The sequence below is a fragment of the Trichoderma ghanense genome (genome assembly GCF_004382785.1).
Source record: "Trichoderma ghanense strain CCMA-1212 chromosome Unknown scaffold_0, whole genome shotgun sequence".
NCBI lineage: Eukaryota > Fungi > Ascomycota > Sordariomycetes > Hypocreales > Hypocreaceae > Trichoderma > Trichoderma ghanense.
In genome coordinates, this window is record NW_027395663.1 from 1821197 (window position 1) to 1842438 (window position 21242).

Here is a 21242-nt window from a genome sequence, read left to right on the forward strand (position 1 = left end):
TGTTATTGGGGGTGTAAAGAGTGTAAAGGCTCCTGCAAAGCCACGTCACGATTTTCTCTGTCTTCCAAATGCCTCCCCATGACCGTTGACTGAGTTGAACTACCCAACTGAAGAGACAGGCATATGCCTGGCACCGCGTATACGCCCGCCATTCGCTCGCAACTCGCTCAGTCTCAGACATCATTTTTACTTAATCTTGCACGGATTGTCTCTGTTTGTAAACAACAAAATGTCACAAAGACTTGCCAATTGGCCATCTTGCCCTTGTCTGTCGCCATTTGTCTCGGAAGTCGGAAATAGCTCGATGGCCGGAACCAATTGCTTGGAGGAATGGCCTGACGTCGAGGGATATTGCAAAATGGCAAACCAATACATGAGCTTGTTTAGGAACCTGAGCCACAAAGAGCTGATGTGAGCTAAAGGTCCTGACCGGCGAGGTGCTGATGTGATCTCTGAATCCGCCAAGAAGAGTGCAACAACGTCGGTTCATCCAAGACAGCAACCTCTTTCTGCAACATCTTTCGAAGCAAGGCAAATCTCATCTCCGTATGTGCCTATCCAGTCAATGACTGGGAGACCTGACGGATCCAACGTGCAGTTGCAACTGACCAATGATCGGGTTGTCTTTCTGCATGTCGGTTATAGGGGGTTTCCGCCCTGCATAAGGCTACATGCAAGTCTGAAAGTTGATCCCGGTGCCTCAGGGCATGTAAGGAGCAGAGTCACCTGGTGGTGTTGTCACGCTTAGTCCGACAACTTGACCTTAGTAACCTCGAAATTACCTGATGATGAGTCGGTTTAGGCATCTTACATCAGTCGAGTATGGAGCTTGGAGGGCATTCAGATTAACTCAGAATCCTTTGCTGATCTCTGGTAGACTTACCAATTGCACGGCAAGCAACCCTGCAAGCCTGGGGCTAGGGCGGGTTGTCTCACACCGGAGCCGCTCGCCCTTGGGTCGGCGGTCCGAATGTGAGACATGCAGTAGCGCAGCCATCGGCATGTTAAGCGTAATGACCAAGCAAGGCAAGGAATAAAGTCACATTCAGAGGCACTCAGGCAGCAGTGACTCGCTTGGGCACCAAGTGAGTGGACTGTTGAGTTCTCTCCTCATCGATCACCGCAACTAGCGGGGGAAAAGAACGCGAAGGCAGGAGGATCGGGACGTGGTGGACGGAAGAGATGGTGAGACATCAAATATGACCACCTAGGTAGTCATGGGTGACTGGTCAATTTTTGAGGGCCTGAGGTGAATCTCGTGTTCTTTCGGTCACGTTCATGGTGTAGCGGTCATTGCAACTGCTGAAGCCCTACCCTACAATCCGAGTCTCCGTCAGGAGGACATGAATATTGAAATTGACAACATAACCGCCTCTACATTTATCATGTCCATTAGCATAGTGACTGATCACCACCTGAAGGTCATTTATACAGAACAGTGATTCTGACCATCTACAGGGCTCTTTGCGTAGATCAAGTTCCGGCTCGCGGCCATCTTAGATACACGTACAGGACATAACTCGCAGGTTACCTCGAGGCACCTCATTCTCTCTGCCCGTGATCAAAATTCCGTACCAGTACTTCATACGGAGTACGTAGTGTCGACATCTTTGATGGCCTCGTACGATTAATGATCATACAGAAATGACTGAGACAGCTGTAACACAGAGCCCAGTTACCAGGTATGCAAACGCGTTGTGCTCCGGTACCGAGAGAGAGAACAAGATGTCGTGGGGCATGGCATTACAGGGGGAAAAATGACAAGAAGCGACCAGTCGTGTATTTCTTACCATTAAGGTACAGGTTCTGTGCATCAACCGTCGACGATGTGATCTCCCAACTTCGCGACTAAACAGCTATGCATCACCTTGTCATGCGGCGGATAAAGTGGAAATTCTTCAACGTATTGCGTCGGATCGTATGACCAGATTAAAGCATTTCAACTATAACGCAATCTGCATCCTTTCCAGGATGTCTGTGTATCATACTTATGCATATGTCAAAGGCATAATAGGTGTCCGAGGGCCTCCTCGGGTGAGCCTCACCTTGAAAAACCCCATGTCCAGAATATATAACTGCTACCAAATGGATCACTCAGATACCATAGCGTAGTTTTGTAAACCTGGAGGTGCATTTCAATGGCTTTGTGAAGTGAAGCAATCCTGAAAGATGGTCTGTGATTCGAGAATCCTATGCAATATTGTTAGCGGGCAGCAATGTTTCTTCCACGCGCCTCTCTCACTCCCCGAGGCTCAATCTTTGATATAAATGACGAGCCCCAAGACGTTTGCCACAGGGAGTGCACCATCCTGTACTTGTACTGCCGAGGAAACCCCTACAATTACGCCTGTGGCAGAGATTGGACAATATCGATGCAGCCAGCGAAACGCTCGATGTGAGCAACAATGCCGGTGCCAGTGCGAAATAGGCTGCCACGGCGGAAATTTGCGACCAGGATCTGAATAATTCAATGTCAAGAGCTATTTGCTAAATAACCACATATGTAATCAGACGGCATGACTCTTGCAGGCAATCCCGTGCCATGCCGCCTTCGCTAGAAGCATCACAGTCACTGCTGTGTACCAGCCTCTACGGTATCCAAGTCTTGGGTCCCCTTCTAGATGAATGATTCGCTATGGGATATAATAGGCAGCAGCATCAAGCCTTGGACTCGAGGTTGGCAGTCTCATCGTCTGTAGGAACAGAAACATCCTTGGTTTCGTTTCGACCGAAAATAAAGCCAGGGTGACCGATGGAAAGGCAAAAAGCAGCGAGAACAATTAAACTAAGGCAACCGTTAGCTCATGGCTGCAGAAACACTGAAAAATGGATCCATGACACTTACACTCCTTCAAGGCCGATGAAGAGGCCCTGATCGGTGATCAGATCAGAGTGGACATAGCCCTTGCTCAGCTCGTAGCATCGGTATATGCAACGAATAAAGATTAGGAGGATAGCGGCGCCGAGGAAGCCAAAGAAGATGCGCATTCTCTGGCCCAAAGGTGCCGACTTCTTCTTTCGCACATAGCGAGTCACGTAGTCGACGAACAAGAGGCTGAAGAAGAAGAGACCGGCGACTTGGAGCGCCAGGCCCGCCATGGCAATGTCGACGCCGTTTTGACTAGAACCAGAGCTGACTGTGGACATGGCACCTCCAGCGGCTTGAAGAATGAGGCAGACGATATCGAGAGGGATGAAGATATAGTAGAAGAGCTCGGGCTTTATGCGTGAAATTTCGGGAGCCAAGAAGTTGATGCTATCCATGATGTCAGCTAGGTCGACCACGGCTCAGCTTGAGCGGAGACTCACGTCTTGGATAAAGTGATGTATATGCCGGCAGTATAGAATACCGGACCGATGGTAATGAGGACAATCTGGTCCATGAAGCCGCCAAACGAAAAAGGATTGTTGTAGAGAACCAGGCGTCCAGCATAACCTCCAATCTCAACTAGACAGCCAAAGACCATGAGTCCCATGAAGTTCCACTGGCGCCATCGGATGCCGAGAATGATGTGGACGAGAATGGCGATGGCAAAGAGGGCGATGAAGACGGAGTTGGCAGCGATTGAAGGGCGATATTTGTAGACGCTCCATTCGAGGGGGCAGACGTCGAGCGTGCAGTTTGCGAGCGGACCAAAGACAACATAGCCGCCTGGTGTCCCTGGTAGGCCCTCAGGCGGTGTTGACATGGTTGATGGTGTTGAAGTTGAGATGTGATAGTTGGCGACAAAAGTTTTCTTCGCTGGCCTGGAGGTGAAGTTGCTTGGAAAGGGGGATCGGTCCTTGACGAAGCGTTTCAAGAGAAGTGCGCCGATACAGAAATGTGCAAAAGAACTGAATGTAGGGGGATTTTGCAGAGGTCAATCCTTCCGAGAAGCAGAGGCAGTGCGAATGTTCGTCCACAAAGATGATGGCGCCCAGTATATGTATGTTGAGATCGCGTATTGACTAGGCAGTCGGATTTTTGCACGGCATCAAGACGGAGCAACGGCGTAACAGAAGGAGGCAGGATCCTGCATTGAAGCGATAACGATTTGGAAACGAACGTGACGTGTCTGTCCCTTGGAAGGTTGGTATGGATGGCACAGAAAAGATAATTCGATTACGAGGTGAGTCTAGGATATTTCTTTTTTTTTTTATTGTGATGGCATTCGTTTCCGTATGGTCGAGTTGCGCCGATGCTCCTGAACGGAGGAACGGAGTAACTTTTGTAGGGTCTAGTTCCAGTCGGAGTAGCTTCGTAAGCTTGCATTTATGCAACTTGAGAATTGGAGCTGATGAGAGGGCTTGTCAACTCTCTATTCATCATGAACGACGTCTAATCCCATCTGCCCGATCGATGATGAGTCTCGGGCTGTGATTCCTAATTCAAGAATGCTGTTTTGACATCGATTGATGATGCTGCGAAAATGTCTGGTTCTCCGGCTCCCAATATCACAGCTTCACAGGGAACGGGATTAGGGATTAACGGAGCAACACGGAATTCACAGCCCTTCGAATCAATTGCCTATTCGAACACCAAGGTGGGTCGAGCCGGCAACAGGGACTTGGTCGTCTTTTCGTTTGCCTCGAGGCGTTTTGGGAGCCATTTCAGCTGTCACGCCACGAAGTTCGATCAATACAGGAATACAATTCACCATGCAAGACGCGTGTCTCTGTTCAACGCTTGCAGTTGTCTTGATCTCGTTGGGCTAGTCCTGGATCATGGTCTCGTGAAGATAATCGCCAACACGGAGAAATCCTTCGACTTTGGCATCCGGTTTGCGTGATGACGACGCAAGATCGGTGCGGCTGAAGGCGAGGGCCGTGTAACGCCGTTTAGCCATGGAAGATTCTCAGCTAGCGGACGCGACAGTGGTGAACGGAGCCAGCTATGGCATTATGCTGCGAGTTGGCTCGTGAATCGACTGAGAACTGATCTCTGGATATAGTTGCGTTAGTATCTTCTCACTCGTCATTCGGTGTTGGCTCGCAGCATCAAGCCTAATCAAGCATTGTCGAGTGCATCGAGGGATTGCGGCTGAATACCGTCATGTTTCGGTGCCTGTGAGGTGACATGGCGTTCGGGAAGATCCGGCTGATTCCGAAGTTGCCAGGTCCAAGCAAGTTCCAAAACTTGACAGCAGCTTTGGCGACTGTCAACCTTCGTTCTGAGCTGACACCTCCCTTTATTCAATCTTCGCCTTTCGTGTTTTACGTTTCACTCTCGACCACTCCACCCGGCAGTCGCCCTGTGGACGCGGCTTGTAACGGACGATGGCCTCCGACAGCCGTTGTGTTGAGTGATGCCGTCAAAGAGGGCTGAATGCAGTCGCTCCGGTGAGAATTGGGAAAATGTCTTGGAAGCCCATGATGATTGATATAACCGTCTCCCAGCAGTCGGCACCTCGGGACTCCACGCCCCGGTCTTGCGTCCTAGCTCACACGAACAAAACTTCGGCTCCCAATTGTCTAGGATTGCATTGCGTCGCAAGAGGAGAGAGACTCACGCGAGCTGTGGCTGCCGGCAGGGTGGCCAGACAAGCTATAGCCCTGTGTGGCCTCTCCGTCCAATATTGCCTTCTACAAGTTCAATGCCATGTAGTCCATGGCTCTCTCTGAAGAGTGTTTATCGGTGGCTATTGCGACCTCGGCTCATGCATCTCCCGAGTGTTCACATTACATGTTTTCGTGGTCATCTGGTTCAGACAGCCTCAATTACCTAGTTACCTGGGTACATGTAGGCGAGGACAACAGCCGTCAGGTGGATTCGAGCATGACAATTCGCGACTGAGAAAAAACGGTAGGGTAGCGGTAACACACTTGGATACTCCATAGATGTCTGGCACTCATCCGAGGCTAAGAACTCCACAATCATCCCTCTCTTATCGACGTTCTGTCAGTGCCGTTCCTGGGTTTGCCTCTTCTCAAGAGATTCATTGGTTAAACGCGTCCAGTTCCGGGCTGGAAGCCTCAAGAACACAAAGGCCAGAAGAAGGCCGAATAATACGGCAAACGGGCGCTTATGTAGAAAGCAACTCAATCTGAATTCGATCAGAACTGTCACTTTTATCAGCTATACAGGCTGCATTTTGTGAGACTCGTCTCGAAGGATGATGGCATCCATCATCGAATCATGGACCCCTGGGTAAGGGTACATACGAAACAAAGAAAAGAAGAAAAAAAAAAAAATCGCGCTTAATCAGATCAGTTGGCCAATGCCGAAGATGGGCCTCGGCTCGGCACCCGGCAGCTTAATCTCACGATTTGCTTCCCTGCCGTCTGCCATTATTAATGAAGAGAGAGCATTCTAAACAAAGGAAACGGGAGCTGTCCCCATAGATGGAACGTCTCTCCAATTTAGAATACTTTGGAATGATATCATTTCGTCTTGAGCAGCACAAGTGGCAACCTCGAATCATGTCCTTCACCCTCTGCCAGGTACCTAGTTTTGACGGCGATAGATGTCAGCCACAGAGCACGGAGCACAGTACCCGTTTCTTTCGTCTTCGACGTCTCTCCAAACCATCAAGGGGCATGTGTTCAGATGATAACGCTAAAGTTATCCCTCGCCTTAGTTACAAGTTTCCCAACAAGTTGACCACCAGTTGAGTAACCTCAGCCCCGAGGTCGCATCTATCTGTCAAAGTCCCAGGCTTGCCATTCAATCGGCGTGACCAATCGGCCGCCCATCGACTCTCGGCACTAGCGAGTCAACGAGTCCGGAGCGCGGAAAAGGCGCAAAAAGCGGCGCGGACGGGGACCTTTTCTGAATATGTCCTCTCACCGAGACTATCTTTCTGCGAGGGTTGCATGAATTATCGGAGCACCACCGAGTGCGTCCCCAGATCTTCTCTGTGCTACATACTGTACTTCTTTGCATCATGTCTGTTTGAGCCTGACGGACTCCTGTGCACGTACCCGGACTTACACGCTCTTGCATTGTACCCCTTATTACTGATCGGTCGAGCTTCCGTCTTCCTGGTTCCTCTTTGCAATGGCTGCGTTTACTCGTAGCGGCAGTTGTCCCGGGCCTGATCCCTGCAAAATCCATTGTTGCTCCGGCTGCCGCTCGCTCGACGCCGAAAAGAAAGCACCTCGGCATCCCGCCCATTCATGCAGCCACGGGATCTAGCGAGAAGAGGCCCTGCAGCCCGGCTTCCTTTCTCAATCCAGGGCTCGGCCGAGAGACCCAAAAGAATGCCCTGAGCTCCGGGGCTGCACAGCGCCGGCGAAGGCGAAACTCCGCACCGGAGGAATATCCCCATTGCGATAATGGCGGGCCTAGTCAGAGAAGCAGAGAGGTGGCTTTTGTGGGGGACTTTGCGGCCGGCGGTTGGTATTACGTAGGGCATCTTTCTCTTCTCTGCCCTTCTTTTTGCTGTTTCTTTGGGGTTCTTCCTCCCTGTCTGTGTGGCTGGTGGTCCTTCTTTTACCTTCTTTCTTGGCTCCTCCGTGCCGTTGCATCATTGCAACCCTTGAAGCCTTTCTCGATCGGCGCTGCGGCTCCGGACCGACCCCAAACAGAGTCAATGGCCATGCAGGAGGTCTCCATCCATGTCCGAGGCCACGGAGCACAGTCCGAAAGCTCAAGTACGGAGTGCTTGCGGTTGTGGTGGCAGGCCCAAAAGTAGGTACAAGTTCACCGGAAACGCATGCGGGTCCCCGTGGAACTCTCGCAGTCGGAATCTCCATGTTTCTCTTGTTTCAGAGTCTGTGAAGTCCCTAGTTCAATGGAGCAAACAGCTGTTTTGAGGCTGTCGCCGTCGACGGCTGCTAAAACCGCTAGCTGGAGGGCCGGCCGTCTTTTGGGACCCGGATGGACGCGAGCAGCAGGTATAAAGACGGCTTTGCAGTCGCTCTCTCGGTTCACAGACTACTGTATCCATCCAGAACATACAAAAATCGACCTAGTATCTGAATCATAGCCATCAACATCAACCTCCTCCTCATTACCTCCTTCAACATGACCGTGAACAACCTCTCCATCGTCCTGGCCGAGCGGCCCACCGATGACATCGTCCCCGGCACAACCTTTGCTCAGAAAGTCACTCCTGCTCCCACACCAGCAGACCTCAAGGATGGCGAGATTCTCGTCGAGGCTCTCTACCTCTCTCTGGACCCGGCCATGCGAGGCTGGCTGCAAGGTAAAGGCCCTTTTCCCCTTGAAACGAAACTCGGCAACACTTTCTCAACGCCGGACTCACACATCCCCTCAGATACTCGCTCTTACCTCCCCCCCGTCCAGATCGGCGAAGTCATGCGCGGCGCCTCCATCTGCCGCGTCCTCGCCTCCAAGAGCAAGCAGGCCGCCGCCGGCGACTACGTCTGCGGCTTCACCGGCTGGACCCAGTACGCCATCCTCCGCGAGGGCTCCTTCGAGCCCTCCTCCAACTACCCGGGCCTGAGGGACCCCAAGGACATGCTCTCCGTCCTCGGCATGACGGGCATCACCGCCTGGGTCGGCATGACCAAGATTGGCGAGCCCAAGGCCGGTGAGACGGTCGTCGTGTCCGGTGCCGCTGGTGCCACCGGCAGCGTCGCCGGCCAGATTGCCAAGCTCAAGGGTGCTCGCGTCGTTGGCCTTGCCGGCAGCGAGGCAAAGTGCAAGTGGCTGGTTGAGGAGCTCGGCTTCGACGTTGCCCTCAACTACAAGGACGCCGACTTTAAGCAGAAGCTCGCCGAGGCAACTCCCAACTACATTGACGTCTACTTTGACAATGGTAAGCACATCCATCCAATTTCCTTTTTTCCTCGCCGTGCGACACACAGTCCGGTCTCGCTAACCAACGTTGTCTCATCGCGCAGTCGGTGGCGAGATTCTCGACGCCTGTCTGTCCCGCGCAAAGGAGCACGCCCGCTTCGTCATGTGCGGCGGCATCAGCCAGTACAACACGTCCAAGCCCCAGGGCCCCAGCAACATCAACAAGATCATCACCATGCGCATCAAGATGCAGGGCTTCATCGTCATCGACCACATCAAGGACTACCCCAAGGCCCGCCAGGAGCTCTCGCAGTGGGTGGCCGAGGGCAAGATCAAGAAGACGGAGCACATCCTCACCGGCGGCCTGCAGGTGGCCGAGCAGGGCCTCGTCGGCCTGTACAAGGGAACCAACACCGGCAAGCTGCTGGTCGAGGTCAAGAACCCGGATGAGCCTCCTTCTAAGCTCTAAAGCGCGATGAGGAGTAAGAGAGAGGAAGGAAATACCCCAGAGTTAATGAGTTGCATGATGGACAGAAATGTATATAGCCTTGTATGACCTACATGAACGCATTGGTAGACAGCGAATCATGGTTTATTTCGCGTTTGGTTAAACTGCCCATAAGCTTTGTAAGTATTGGGAAAGGAGAGTGAAGAAGAGTCGAGGAGTAGTAGAAGACCGTTTGCGCTATGCAGTCTAGAAGTCGTCCGCTCCTTGACATCATGCTCACACTGCCATTCCCATCCTCCTCAACGCCGATTACCAAGGATAGATTCTGCTTCCCAGTTTGTGCCCTGCCAGTCTGTATCCTGATAAAGCCCAGCTTCGCCAACTGCCACATACTCAATAACACTTCTCACGCAGCCTCACTCACAGGGCACCACTTCTGACTCTTGACCGAACCCGGCGAAGGCGGCCCAATATCGCAGACATCCCGACACGGACCACACATGACGACACACCTCGTCACCGCGGGATCAATGACAAACGTGCGGTTCTTGCAGTCCTGCTTGCTGTTCCCGTTCTTCTCGTCCATGCCGTACCGCACCACCAGCCGCTCGGGATCCTCGTTGGTGAAGTAGCCCAGGCACATGGGGCCTTCGCGGAGGTACGTGTTGATGTAGAGAATGTGGCCGCCGTGTTTCTGCATGGCTTCGCTTTCGCGTTGGCCGAAGGCGTTGTTTCTCATTCTGCATGCGGGATCCGTGCATTGGCAGAGAGTGACGGTGATGCGGAATTTGCACATGGTGTCTGATGAAGCCGTTGATGCTTGATGCGTTGAGATGGGAGGGGAGCCAGGCGCTGGCTTGGTCGGATTATTCGAAATGGATCGCATTTCTCCCAAAGATAAATAACAAGAGCAGAACTTGCTTCGACGTTTGCTGATGGTCAGGGTTGTGGCATCGCCAACCTAGACGCTTGTGAAACAATAACAGTGAACAAGTGTCGCCGTCAGTCCGTGACAGTCATCCCTCCTCGCCTTCTCTGACACCAGCTTCTCACAGACGGCGACATCGCATCACTTTAAACCCTTTGCCAACATTCAAAGCCCGTCGCATCCGTAGCTCAAGTTTGCGCCTCCATTCACGCAGCAATGCCAGCTTCCTTCTCAATCTCCTCCTTGCTCCAGCTCCATTTATCCTGCAACTCCTTGTCCAGAGACTTCTCGATGACATCCTTCCCCCACCACTCTCCCCAGCTGGTCAGGAAGATCTGGTCAGGATCGCTGGGGAAATCGGATCGGGTGAATGCCGCCAGAATGCTTTGCGCCCCTACGATGATGTTAGTATACACACTTGAGCTTCGCCCACGTCCTCGTGAGATGCGAGCAAACACACCTGTGGCGACTGGTTTCGCGTCAGCCATGTCCATCGTCAGCTTCATTTTGTTTCCTCGGCCGAGGCCAGTGCCTGGGATCAAGCCCGGCGAAACAGCAACGACATCGCATTGGGCAGCCAGTTGACGGCGCCACCAGTGGGCGTTCAGAAGCTGGACGAATTTCGAGGCGCTGTAGACGTCCATGCCGTCGGCACCGGAGGCGCCCTTGAGAGTACTTTCCAGCGTGCCTATTCAACAAGAGAGCGGTTAAGATCGAGCATGAATTGAAGATACGATACATGGTAGCGCAATGGGACGACTCGTGGGTCACTTACTGGGGTCAGTGATTCGACGAATCGCGCCCGAAGACACAAAGACGATGCGGGACTTTGATTCAACGAGCTTCTCCCTCAGCAGATGCACAAGATAGTGCTGTGCTGTTCATACCAAATCATCAGTCCTCAGTCCAGAATCAACTCACAACCACAAAGGGCAAGCTCACAGAAATGATTCACAACCAGCGCCTCGCACCATCTCCAACCATGCGGACCAGGCTCCTCCGCGCCATCACTAATCGCCGCATTCAGCAGCAGATAGTCAATCCTGCCGCCGCCAGTCTTCTCCAGCACCTGCTGCGAAAAGGTCTTGACCGTCCGCACGTCGGAGAGCTCGAGCGGCAGCACGGTCACGGCGTGGCCTGAGCGGTCGTAGCCCAGGGCGTCGTAGGCGGCAATGGTGCTCTGGGTGTTGCGCGCGCCGAGGATGACTTTGTAGGGCTGGGTTTGCTGGAGGAGAAGCTGCTTGATGGCTTCGAAGCCCTGCGAAGATCGGGGTGAGTTGCTGAGTGGAAGTGGATGCATGCAGTTGTGTCAACTTACGAGGCCTGAGGATGCGCCTGTGGCGACGACGGTCTTTGCGATGGAACCCATGATTCTACCGGTGATGATTCTATCTTTAAGTGTTGGAGTTGATGTCAGTCGAGTTCACTGAGAGGGAAGAGCTTGTATAATGGGCTTGGATGCTTGAGAACAGACGTTAATGGTTGTCAAGCAATGACTGCAAGAGAAGAAGCAATACAACCCCAAAGCCTTATAAATACTTTTGCACTTCAGCAAGAATTCGTTTCAATCATCAAATAGCACGGAGAAGATGAATAAAATCCATTCACTCATACCATCATCACTCACCTCCTATCGGCCTTTAGCAACTTTAAGCCCGGCCCATCGCTGTGCCTCTTCTTCATCCTTCCCCACCTCACAGCGACTTCCGAATCCTACAGCATCATCCATTTGCCAGCTCTTGTGATTTGTAATGGCGGCGGGCGGAGAAAGCTGGGGAATGGATCTCGCTCGCAATGAGGCGCTCCTTTCACCGTCCCAATCATCTCGACCACCTGGAGCGGGGTGGGCCTTTTCTCCGCTTGACGGGGTTTGCCTTGAAGAGCGGGAAATTCCATCTCGCAGCTGAATGTTGAGATTAGATTGTCAGATGCTGAATTGGCGACTCTGGTGTTGTTGTGGCCATTGCTATTGTTGGGATTCAGCCTCGAGGCAGCTCAACTGCTGTTCAACTCGTCGCTCTACGCGGAGCATTGGCCATCAAAATGTGCTGACAACTGGTCTTGGTAATGGTTCTCTCGGCCATTTACAAGTGAACTCTAGGAATCCCCTCATTTCTTGTGAACCACCCACGCATGCATTCACAACATGAAGGAGCTCAGTCAGATACAGTCGCACATAAGCCGAAGATCAAGCCCAAAGACGGTCACATATGCACGGCTGATCTAATGAGACACATCCATAAAGATGAAGCCAGTCAATCGGGTAAGCAGCCCGCGTCCGAATAGGGCAACATCCAGTAGATGCACGCCTCGGGGTTTGATGGAGCTGTTCCCGAGGCTGCTGAGTGCCTCCGTCCAAGAAGACACCAAAATGACGAACAACAGAAACACAATGTACAGGAAACAGGAACAAAAGAAAGATAGATGCTCGGAACGTCAATCGCTAGGTACCACACCGTACAGGGTCAATATTCCACGCCAAATCTTTCCCGCCATGAAAAGAGAAACAATAGACAGCCTCCATCCCGCTGAAATCTAACAACCACCTCTCCGAAACCGCCTCCGCAAACGCTGTATATACACCAAATATTCCTTCGCATCATATACGTCCCATGGCCTCTGCAGGCCTCCATCATAGCTTCGCAACAGCACTGCGGTATCTAGAAAAGCCCCCGTGTCTCTCCCCGCTTGTGCACTGCAGGTTTGTCCAGCTGAAGCGGCGGGAAGTAGTGGTTATCCCCTACATTGCAGGTCACATCCTGCGCAGGCAGCGCGCCGCTGACAAAGTATTCCTTGACATAGCTGTCGGCGCATGCGGAATTCTGATAAAACGTGCAGTGTCCGTAGGCGTCCAGAGTCACCAGCCGCGAGTCCGCAAAAGACGTGAGCGCAGTCTTGGCGGAATCCAGCGAGCAGACGGGATCGTATTGGTTGGACATGACAAGCAGCGGATGCTTGGTCTTGACCCCTTGCTTCGGAACGTAGCTGTGCGTCTTGGGAATCACCCAGTGAGCCTTGGCCCAGTAGAACGAATTGGCCGCGTACATGAAGGGGTTCATGATGTAGAAAGGCTCGAGCGTTTTGATCATCTCTTGGTTGGTCTGTGGCCAGAACTCTTTGCCCGACGCCCCGTCGTTTAGTCGATAAAAGTAAATGGCCTCCCAGGGGGTTACTCCTGCGTTGCTGTACGACTGTGACCCTCCATAGACCTCGAACGCCATCGTGGCATTGCCCACCATGGCGTCGAGCAGGGCGATGCCGAGGGGCTGCCAGGCGATGCTCTTGTAGAGGGAAGGCAGGATGACGGAGTACCAGATGTAGGCATAGTTGACGGTGCCAAAGTTTGTCTCGTTGATGTACACCGTCAGCTCGTTATATTTGATCTTCGTGCCAAAGTCCTCCACTATCCTGTTGAGCATGTCGGGGTTCTTGGACAGCACGGCCAGCGGGCACGCGTCCTCTCCAGCCTTGACGCACTCGTCAAAGAAGCCCCAGAACACTCTCTTGCCGTCTTGGTAGTCCTTCCAGGGCAGGGTGCTGTTGTACCACTCGATCTGGTCGACGACGCCATCAATCACCATGCGTGCCGTGCGGTCGGGGAAGAGGCCAGCGTAGGTCTGGCCGATGAGCGTGCCGTAGCTCTGGCCCCAGAACCACATGTCCTCTTGCCCAATGGCGTCCAAGATGCTGTTCATGTCGGCGGCAACCTGAGGGGTATTGATGTACTTGCCGTGCTCGCCGGATGTCTGGGCACACGTTTTGGCAAAGTTGGGGGCCCAGCCGCCCATGAAAGGAGCGTCGGTCACAAGGTTGTCCAGCGGGATGTTGCTCATGCCCGTCCGTATGTTCTCCGTAGCATAACACGAGCCCAGTGGCGTAGACCCGTTGATGCCCCTAGGATCAAAGGCAATGATGTTGAAGTCCTCTCCGACGACAGATATCAACTCGGAGGACAGACCATAGAAGCTGCCCACGCCGCTCGCCCCGGGTCCGCCTGGATTGTACAGAATATTCTTCGAGCAATCGGTGGTGTTGTGACCACGAATTCGGATCAAAGAAAGATCAAACGTCTTGTTTCCCGAGCTCCGGTGGTCGAACTGATCCATCGGTACCTTCATAGTACTGCATTCCAAGAGGTGGCCAGTGACATTGCCACATGGCGTCCACGATATCTTCTCTCCCGGATAAGTGACAGCTCCATCACTGCGATGAACAGATCGGAGAGAAGCTGCTTGAGCATGCCCGAAGAAGCTAGGAAGGGCTAGCATACAAGAAAGGATTGCTCCCTTGGGCAGAGAAGGTGTGCTGCTCCCACCGCTCGTTGTCAGGATAGGCATCCGCATCGTAACAATGGTTGAAAGGCGTGTCGGGCCAGTATGAATGCGAGTCAATTCCCGACTGTTCTAGAAGAGGCTCGGAAAGTTGAGTTAAGCTGAAAACGTCTCCCGCCAGGTTTACCAACAGGATCCGGGAGTAGCTGTGTTTTGTGCGCTCGCCACCATCCATCCATTCACCTTTGCCATTAGTAGACACTTTATATCCATCGGCCACGATTCGGGAGCACAGATGGATCAACGGTGCCAATCAATCCCTTTGCCGGCAGCCCGAATGCTGTGAGAGGGCAGGAAACAAACGGGAGATGAAAGGCAGGCGAGCACAGCTCATTCATCGATACACCCCCCCCCAATACGTCAAGGAGCACGGGTCCATTCACGCATGTTCGGTGTTTCTTGCCACGGCGGTGGCATACTGGGCTCGACTCGTTCATTTGGAATGGTTCCATCATCGACGGAGAGATAATGCCAGGCTGACGCGAGTGTGAGGAACTATAGCAGGAAGTGCACGGGGCGGTAGACTTGCAAGCATTACCTTGGTAGCTATCACAAACTGAACGTCCAAGTTGGTGTTGGTAGACTGGCCGAAAGGGCCTATCTGAACAACATCGAGGTCTAGAGCCGTGTAGTAGCTTTCCATCACAAGACCAGGAAAGCAGCTGGATGGCCTCCGACCGGCTACTGCACCCGGGCTTGATTCGCTCCCAGTGGCTCAACGGTCGAAGCCATGAGGAGAGCCATGCGAGCGATAAGGCATCGTCGACTTAATCTCTTGCGAGGCCCTGAATTCGAAGTAGCCCGCCAAGATTCCAGCTGCTGCTGCTGCCCAATCTCGTGGGAAGAGAGGAGGGGGGGGGGGGGGGGGGGGGGAAGTGGAAACAAAGGGGCTCTAGCACCCGAGCATCCGCAAACGGTAGCACAAGCAGCCACATCCAGCCCTGGCGCCGTTGCATGATGTCAAACACATTCTGGAAAGGGGACGCGCCTGTGGGATTGATTCTGCTTCGGCAAAGGGGGCCAATGGATGACAACCGGGGAGTGAATGGGGGAGTGAAGGCAGCGGTGGAACAGGTCCCGCATGAGGTGTGAGTTGACAGCATGTCTTTGAACGCACGTGTGCAGCTGTGTACGATCATGTTCAGTCCGTGTGTTTGGATGCGCATTCTAGCACGACAACTAGATAGCAGGATGACACTTGAATGCACCAAGGACATGATCATGGCATGTACATGTAGCTACCCATTCATCGGAATGGTGCTGCCGGCTGCCTCTGGAGCACGACGATATCGGAAGCCCATAGGGAGCTGATGAAGAGCTATGACGTGTTAGGCACGGACGGCAAGATAGTCAAGAATGCTGGCATGCCCTTTGGTAACTCGACGAGGTCAACAGAGCTCAGTCATTGCCTCCTCGTGCCAAGCATACCATAGACGAGGCGTAGCAAGCCCCGAGCCGGGGTCACCAGATCAAGACTCACTCTGTCACGGATTCGCATCTGCTCCGCGCATCGTCAAAGGTTCAAAGACTAGAGCCGTAGTCCACGATGCCCTCTTGACCGCCGTGATGAAGCTCGGTCGCTGGCGAGATTGCAGGATTGAGGTCCGCCTGGTTCGGCCGAGGAATTCTGCCGCCACGCGGCGACAATGGGGGAACAATAAGGCGATCTGCAGCAGCGGATAGGGCTGTGTTCAATTGTTCGCTCTGGGTTGGGGCCAGTCGTTGGCTCTTGCAGCTGCGATGGAGTCTATTGAGGTCATTCAGACTGGAGTCTTTGACCGTGCGTTCTGGCAGCCTCGAAAATCAGGTGCCTGTATTTGTCCAACCTGTGTACGTAAGGGTCGAGCCGCAGCCTTTCAGCCTCGACCTCGCGAGTTTCAACTCTGATTCGGCATCTACAGGCTGTGGCTGCTGCGAGAGACTTCTCTACCAAGCTATAACCATCCTCGGCCTCAACATGCCTCACCTTGCAACAAGAACCAGTTGGCTAAAGTTGTCATTGGATATCCGCCTCTTCATCACTTTCTGTCCTCGTCCCAAGGTGCGCGAATAACAAAGCACCTGCAGACCTCGGTCCACCTTGATGAGAACCAGCATACAAGTGAAGGTCACAGGACTGTTCGGCAAGCAACAAATGATCGAACCGACCACGTCTCGCTTCTTTGACGGGCAATCTACCGGTATCTAATGCATGGTTTGTTATCCCTTGGTCCATGGCCAAGGCCTTATCGACGGAGCCTCTCACATCCCTTCAGTCTCTGTATCCTGGCTCGCAATCTTCCCCGCAAACCGACCAGCCTACTCACCTCTCGCCACCAAAGGCTGCCCCCGTGAGCGATTCGACCCCTCGTTCTGATAGCATCAGGGACCAACCCTTTCCCAGTCTATCGTCACCGTCATTGGCACATCAGAAACACTGTCGTCATCATTTCCTGCAAGATGTGTCTCCGAAATGGCTACAAGCCATTGGTGCAACTTGGCCACCATCTATTGATGCTTCCATCGTCCATGTGACATTTCGTATTGCTACTACACCATGAAGGTACCTGATAACATGTACAAGAAAAAGCACCCAAAAACTGTGAAGCAAAGCAAACGGACACAGAAAAAAAAAAAAAAAAAAGAAGAAGAAGAAGAAGTCATCTATCCGTGCCTCGACAAGACCAAGGCGCCGGTGCGGTGCTCTCTCTGTCCTGTTTCGTCGTCCAGCAGGGAAACACCAAACACATATGGCCGTGTTGTTCCGAGATGCATCGATCCTCCGGGGCAACGCGGCTTCAACTCCGGCCTGCATAGTCCCGACGATGCAGTCACTGTCAAGGGGGGAACAAGGATGGTAGCGGCCAACCGAGGCTTCTGGATGATTTCCGCTTCTGTCGACCACCTCTTCGTTTCATCCACAACGGGAACATTTCTTGAAAGCAGGTTTGGCTCTGTGAAGGGCTTCCTCTGTCACAAAGACAGCCTCGGGTCACACGTAGAGCGCCACCTTTGCAGCAGGTGTGCGTGAGCCTACGAGTTCTGCCGTTCTGCAGCCATCATGAGGTACCTCTTTCGTGATTCTTCAGAAACCCCTGGAAATGACAGGACGGCCTCCTGGGGATGCAAAGGACCCGCGGACGCGGAATCCCCCGACCGGATCTCTTCAGAGGGACTGATTGCTAGCACCTTGGGCAAAGCACGTACATGTGTATATCGTACAGCAGCTACCCTTGGGAACCCGAACCAACCAATCTCAGGCCATGCCATGGAGTCGAAACTCAACGCCGTCTTCTTCCCTACATAGCCTAGTCTAGGTCTCGATAGGTAGGTCTCGACGACGTTTACTTATACAAAGATAGCACGACCAGGTTGAACGCAATGAGTCCCTCGCTCTTGGATTGGACAAGCCAGAGACAACGACGGAGACAAACAAAAAGGCCTCGACTAAGCCAGCAGATGTGCCAGTACGCGGGCGTCTCTGTGCTATAGTCGCAGTCGAAGACAATCTCTCGCCATCCTATTGGTCCCGGCGAAGAGCCAGTCACAACGGATAAAGCGAGTTGCAAATTACATGCATGAAGGCCTGCACATGCATCCATGCACACCACGATGCCACGGTACCAGTCTGGCACAGTGCATCCAGCGCAGCATCCCCGATTTCACATGGTCCTCCGGCGAGATGGAGAGACTCGGGCAGCTGACTTCCTGCCCCATGAGGTGACAGCTCTCAATATACCCATGCTCTATACACCACTACGCATCGTCGGCCTGCTTCTTGTAGTAGCCGTCAAATGGCCGTCTACGGAGACAAGACGGCATCTACGTGCGTCGTCTGTACGCACATTATAACCTATTAGATCTCTCCGCTCCTCAGAGCAGCGTAACAGCCGTGAAAACTCGGGTGGTTCTCAGCAGCAGCCAAAGACGCGATGCCGAGCGCGAGGCCGTCACGGAGTCCTGACGGCTTTTGTACCACGCAGCGGAGTCGACTTCTGTTCCTCCATCAGAACCCTCCCACTCCCCCCCATCGCCAGAACAAGCAACATGGCAGCCGTAGTGGAAGTTGCAGGGTAGATGCCGGCGACTCATGGTTTTGTACTCTGCCCTGCGACGAACACGAGGCGTGTCGGCTACACGTGGGCAGCGTGAAGAGCCGACGTGTCCGTTTGCCTTGCAGCGGTGTCACCAAGCATGGGAAAGGGGAGCTGAGTAGATAAGGACTGATGCCGCCAAGCGAGTCAGGTCCTCATAAGCTCCCCAAAAGGGACTCGGCCGAATGACTTCGACCTCCATCAGAAGCTCCTGACAATGCTATATTTGTCCAACACGCGAATCGACCTGAAACGGCAACGTCCAGCTTAGATACACGCTTGAATGCACAACGGCGATTCGCGATAGTGGTATGGACCTCGCAGCCCGGCCCTCATTCGACCTGGTCCTTTGTCGCGTGCCCCCTCCCGGGGTATCCCAGTTCTGTGGGAAAAAAAAGAGTTGGGTGTATGTACGACCAGTTCTGAGGGAAAGAGGCCGCATCAGCTCACTTAGACGGGAAGCTTTACGTACAAGCCACAGGACACAAAAGACACATGGCGGATGGCCGACAAAAGGCTGCCTCGCCGGTAGCACAGTGATGAAACAGCGTCGTACTTCTGTAGGTGCACTTCCCTCGAGTGCCCTGGTGGGACTGAAGTGACTGACAGGACAGACCGGCAGGCCTTCTCCCTTTCTGATTCACGTTGCTCGCTCAACCTTTGGCCGGGAAATGCAAGTTTAGATCCAAGTAAGGTATGTATTACTTCGTAGGTATGCCACAGAAGCTTCAGTACCTAGTCTTCCTCTACTTTATGCTGCAAAACACTCTCGCATCTATTCAGAGTATGCGTCTCCTCTGCCCATTACCCCATAGCCCCCGATACTGATAGAGATACATACACACAAACCGCTCGCGCCGAACCTCCCTTACTCCATTCCGCCTCCTACCCAGCCATCCCCAAAGTCCTCCGGAAATGCCACCTCGGCAAAAGTCTCGCTCTGACTCTATCGTCTCCCGCCTTTCCTCTTTGCTTTATCATCTTGTTTGTCGTTTCTTTCTATAGCTGTGGAGATTGAAGTGCCCTACACGACATAGCACCAAAGTCTGCTCGTCTACCTACGTGAATACCATCAGGGGGGTTTAACATCAAAATGGTGCCACAATCCGTTCGCCTGGACTTGCCAAGGTGGTACTTGCCCGTCCTCTCTTGCACCTTGTCTCACACCTTGTTGTCGTACGCGCTGCCGTCCACGTAATTAACCAGCTCCCTCACGGGGTCAAGCTGCTCGAGCCCCCCGCCAAAGGCCATGCCCTTCCTCATGACGCGCCTGTAGTTGAGGCCCGGGCTGACCTTGCCCAGCACGTAGCCGCGCCTCGTCTCGACGCGGGAGGGCACGGGGATGCTCCGGCCGACGACGGCCTCCATGCCCTGCCAGGCAAAGGTGATGGCCTCCTTGGCGTCCGCCGGGATGCCCGCCTCGTCCAGCATGACGAACCTGGTGTCCGGGAACGAGGCCTTGAGGTGGTCGAGGATGTTGGGGTTCTTGGCGCCGCCGCCGCACATGTACACCTCGGCCAGCGGCCCGTACTGCGTGGGCATGTATCGCCTGTAGTGGTCGACAATGGCCTGCGCCGTGATGCGCGTGATGGTGGCCACGACGTCGTCGGGCGACATGCCGCTGGCGATGCCGCGCTCGATGAGCTCGTGCGCGATGGTGTCGCGGAACACCTCGCGGCCCGTCGTCTTGGGCGGCTCGAGCGCAAAGTAAAAGTGCGTGCTGAGGAAGTCGTCGACCATCTGCTGGTTCACCCGCCCGGCCTTGCCCATCTCGCCGTCCTTGTCGTACTCGCGCTCCCCGTTGGTGAAGTAGCGCACCGCGGCGTCGATGAAGACGTTGCCCGGGCCCGTGTCAAAGTCAAAGAACTCGTCGTTGAGCTGCCCGTCCACGTCGGGCGGGATGAAGCACACGTTGGCGATGCCGCCGATGTTCTGGCACGCCCTGAGCTTGGTCGGGTGGTGGAGGACCAGGGAGTCGAAGAAGGCGATCAGGGGCGCGCCCTGCCGGCCGGCTGCCTGGTCCGACACGCGAAAGTCCGTCACGGTCGTGATGCCCGTGAGGGAGGCGATGAAGGTGCCCTCGGCCATGGTCAGGGCCGACTTCTTGCGCCCGCCCTGGGGCATGCTCTCCAGCCAGATGGTCTGGCCATGCGAGCCGATGGCGTCGATGGACGACAGCGGGATGCGGTGCTTCTCGGAGAAGGCGTGGACTGCTTGCGCAAACGTCTCCCCCAGAACGACATTGACCTCGGACAGCTCCTCGGGCGTTGTGGTGTTGTGAAGAATCATGTCCATGACCCTCTTCTTGATCTTGGGCTCGAGCGGGATCTCATCGTACTTGATCAGCTCAAAGTGCATGGGCTCGCTGGGGGACGCCTGTCTGAACCGGCACAGAGCGCAGTCGATGCCGTCCATGGACGTGCCCGAGTTGAGCCCGAGGACGGTCATGTCGAGCGGTGACGACTCCTCGCCATAGATGACGGCGGTAACGGATCCCATATTGATGATGTTCAGGTCTCTAATAAGGCTCTTCTTTTCGTCAGTATGGAGAGAAGGAGAGAGCTTCGTCCGCTTTCTGTGTAAGAGCGAATGTGAGGCCCGAATCTTGGCCCAAACCCAGAGAACGCGGCTGGTCTTTTATTTCTCTATAGCGTCATAAAACAGCCGACGATCGTCCCTGTTCATCCAGGCTTTTCAGGAGTATCACGCTATTATTCAGAAGCCCCCTCGGGACATCATTGGCGCTTAGACGGCATAGTGTTGAGCGAGAATCAAAGTC

The 21242-nt window shown here is 53.8% G+C and overlaps 7 protein-coding genes across 7 annotated transcripts; 2 read left to right on the forward strand and 5 right to left on the reverse strand.

Annotated features, from left to right (window-relative positions):
• Positions 1 to 2268: 2268 nt before the first annotated feature.
• CCMA1212_000619 (uncharacterized protein) lies at positions 2269 to 2466 on the forward strand (the record flags this gene model as incomplete). Its single annotated transcript, XM_073698080.1, has 1 exon — positions 2269 to 2466. One exon carries the CDS (start codon positions 2269 to 2271, stop codon positions 2464 to 2466), a length of 198 nt encoding a protein of 65 aa, XP_073563549.1.
• A 192-nt stretch (positions 2467 to 2658) lies between these two features.
• Positions 2659 to 3689, reverse strand: CCMA1212_000620 (Sphingoid long-chain base transporter RSB1; the record flags this gene model as incomplete). Its single annotated transcript, XM_073698081.1, has 3 exons — positions 2659 to 2785; positions 2846 to 3256; positions 3310 to 3689. The coding sequence occupies 3 exons, from the start codon at positions 3687 to 3689 to the stop codon at positions 2659 to 2661; spliced, it is 918 nt and encodes a 305-aa protein (XP_073562906.1).
• A 4218-nt stretch (positions 3690 to 7907) lies between these two features.
• On the forward strand, positions 7908 to 9152 carry CCMA1212_000621 (Putative NADP-dependent oxidoreductase YfmJ; the record flags this gene model as incomplete). The annotated part of the gene is made up of 3 exons (XM_073698082.1): positions 7908 to 8126; positions 8199 to 8702; positions 8788 to 9152. The coding sequence occupies exons 1-3, from the start codon at positions 7946 to 7948 to the stop codon at positions 9150 to 9152; spliced, it is 1050 nt and encodes a 349-aa protein (XP_073562907.1). The 5' UTR covers positions 7908 to 7945.
• A 385-nt stretch (positions 9153 to 9537) lies between these two features.
• Positions 9538 to 9927, reverse strand: CCMA1212_000622 (uncharacterized protein; the record flags this gene model as incomplete). The annotated part of the gene is made up of 1 exon (XM_073698083.1): positions 9538 to 9927. The coding sequence occupies one exon, from the start codon at positions 9925 to 9927 to the stop codon at positions 9538 to 9540; it is 390 nt and encodes a 129-aa protein (XP_073562908.1).
• A 338-nt stretch (positions 9928 to 10265) lies between these two features.
• On the reverse strand, positions 10266 to 11428 carry CCMA1212_000623 (uncharacterized protein; the record flags this gene model as incomplete). The annotated part of the gene is made up of 5 exons (XM_073698084.1): positions 10266 to 10453; positions 10520 to 10747; positions 10835 to 10936; positions 11002 to 11317; positions 11378 to 11428. 5 exons carry the CDS (start codon positions 11426 to 11428, stop codon positions 10266 to 10268), a joined length of 885 nt encoding a protein of 294 aa, XP_073562909.1.
• A 1291-nt stretch (positions 11429 to 12719) lies between these two features.
• Positions 12720 to 14402, reverse strand: CCMA1212_000624 (Tripeptidyl aminopeptidase; the record flags this gene model as incomplete). The annotated part of the gene is made up of 1 exon (XM_073698085.1): positions 12720 to 14402. The coding sequence occupies one exon, from the start codon at positions 14400 to 14402 to the stop codon at positions 12720 to 12722; it is 1683 nt and encodes a 560-aa protein (XP_073562910.1).
• A 5222-nt stretch (positions 14403 to 19624) lies between these two features.
• Positions 19625 to 20962, reverse strand: CCMA1212_000625 (Anhydro-N-acetylmuramic acid kinase; the record flags this gene model as incomplete). Its single annotated transcript, XM_073698086.1, has 1 exon — positions 19625 to 20962. The coding sequence occupies one exon, from the start codon at positions 20960 to 20962 to the stop codon at positions 19625 to 19627; it is 1338 nt and encodes a 445-aa protein (XP_073562911.1).
• Between the last annotated feature and the right edge of the window lie 280 nt (positions 20963 to 21242).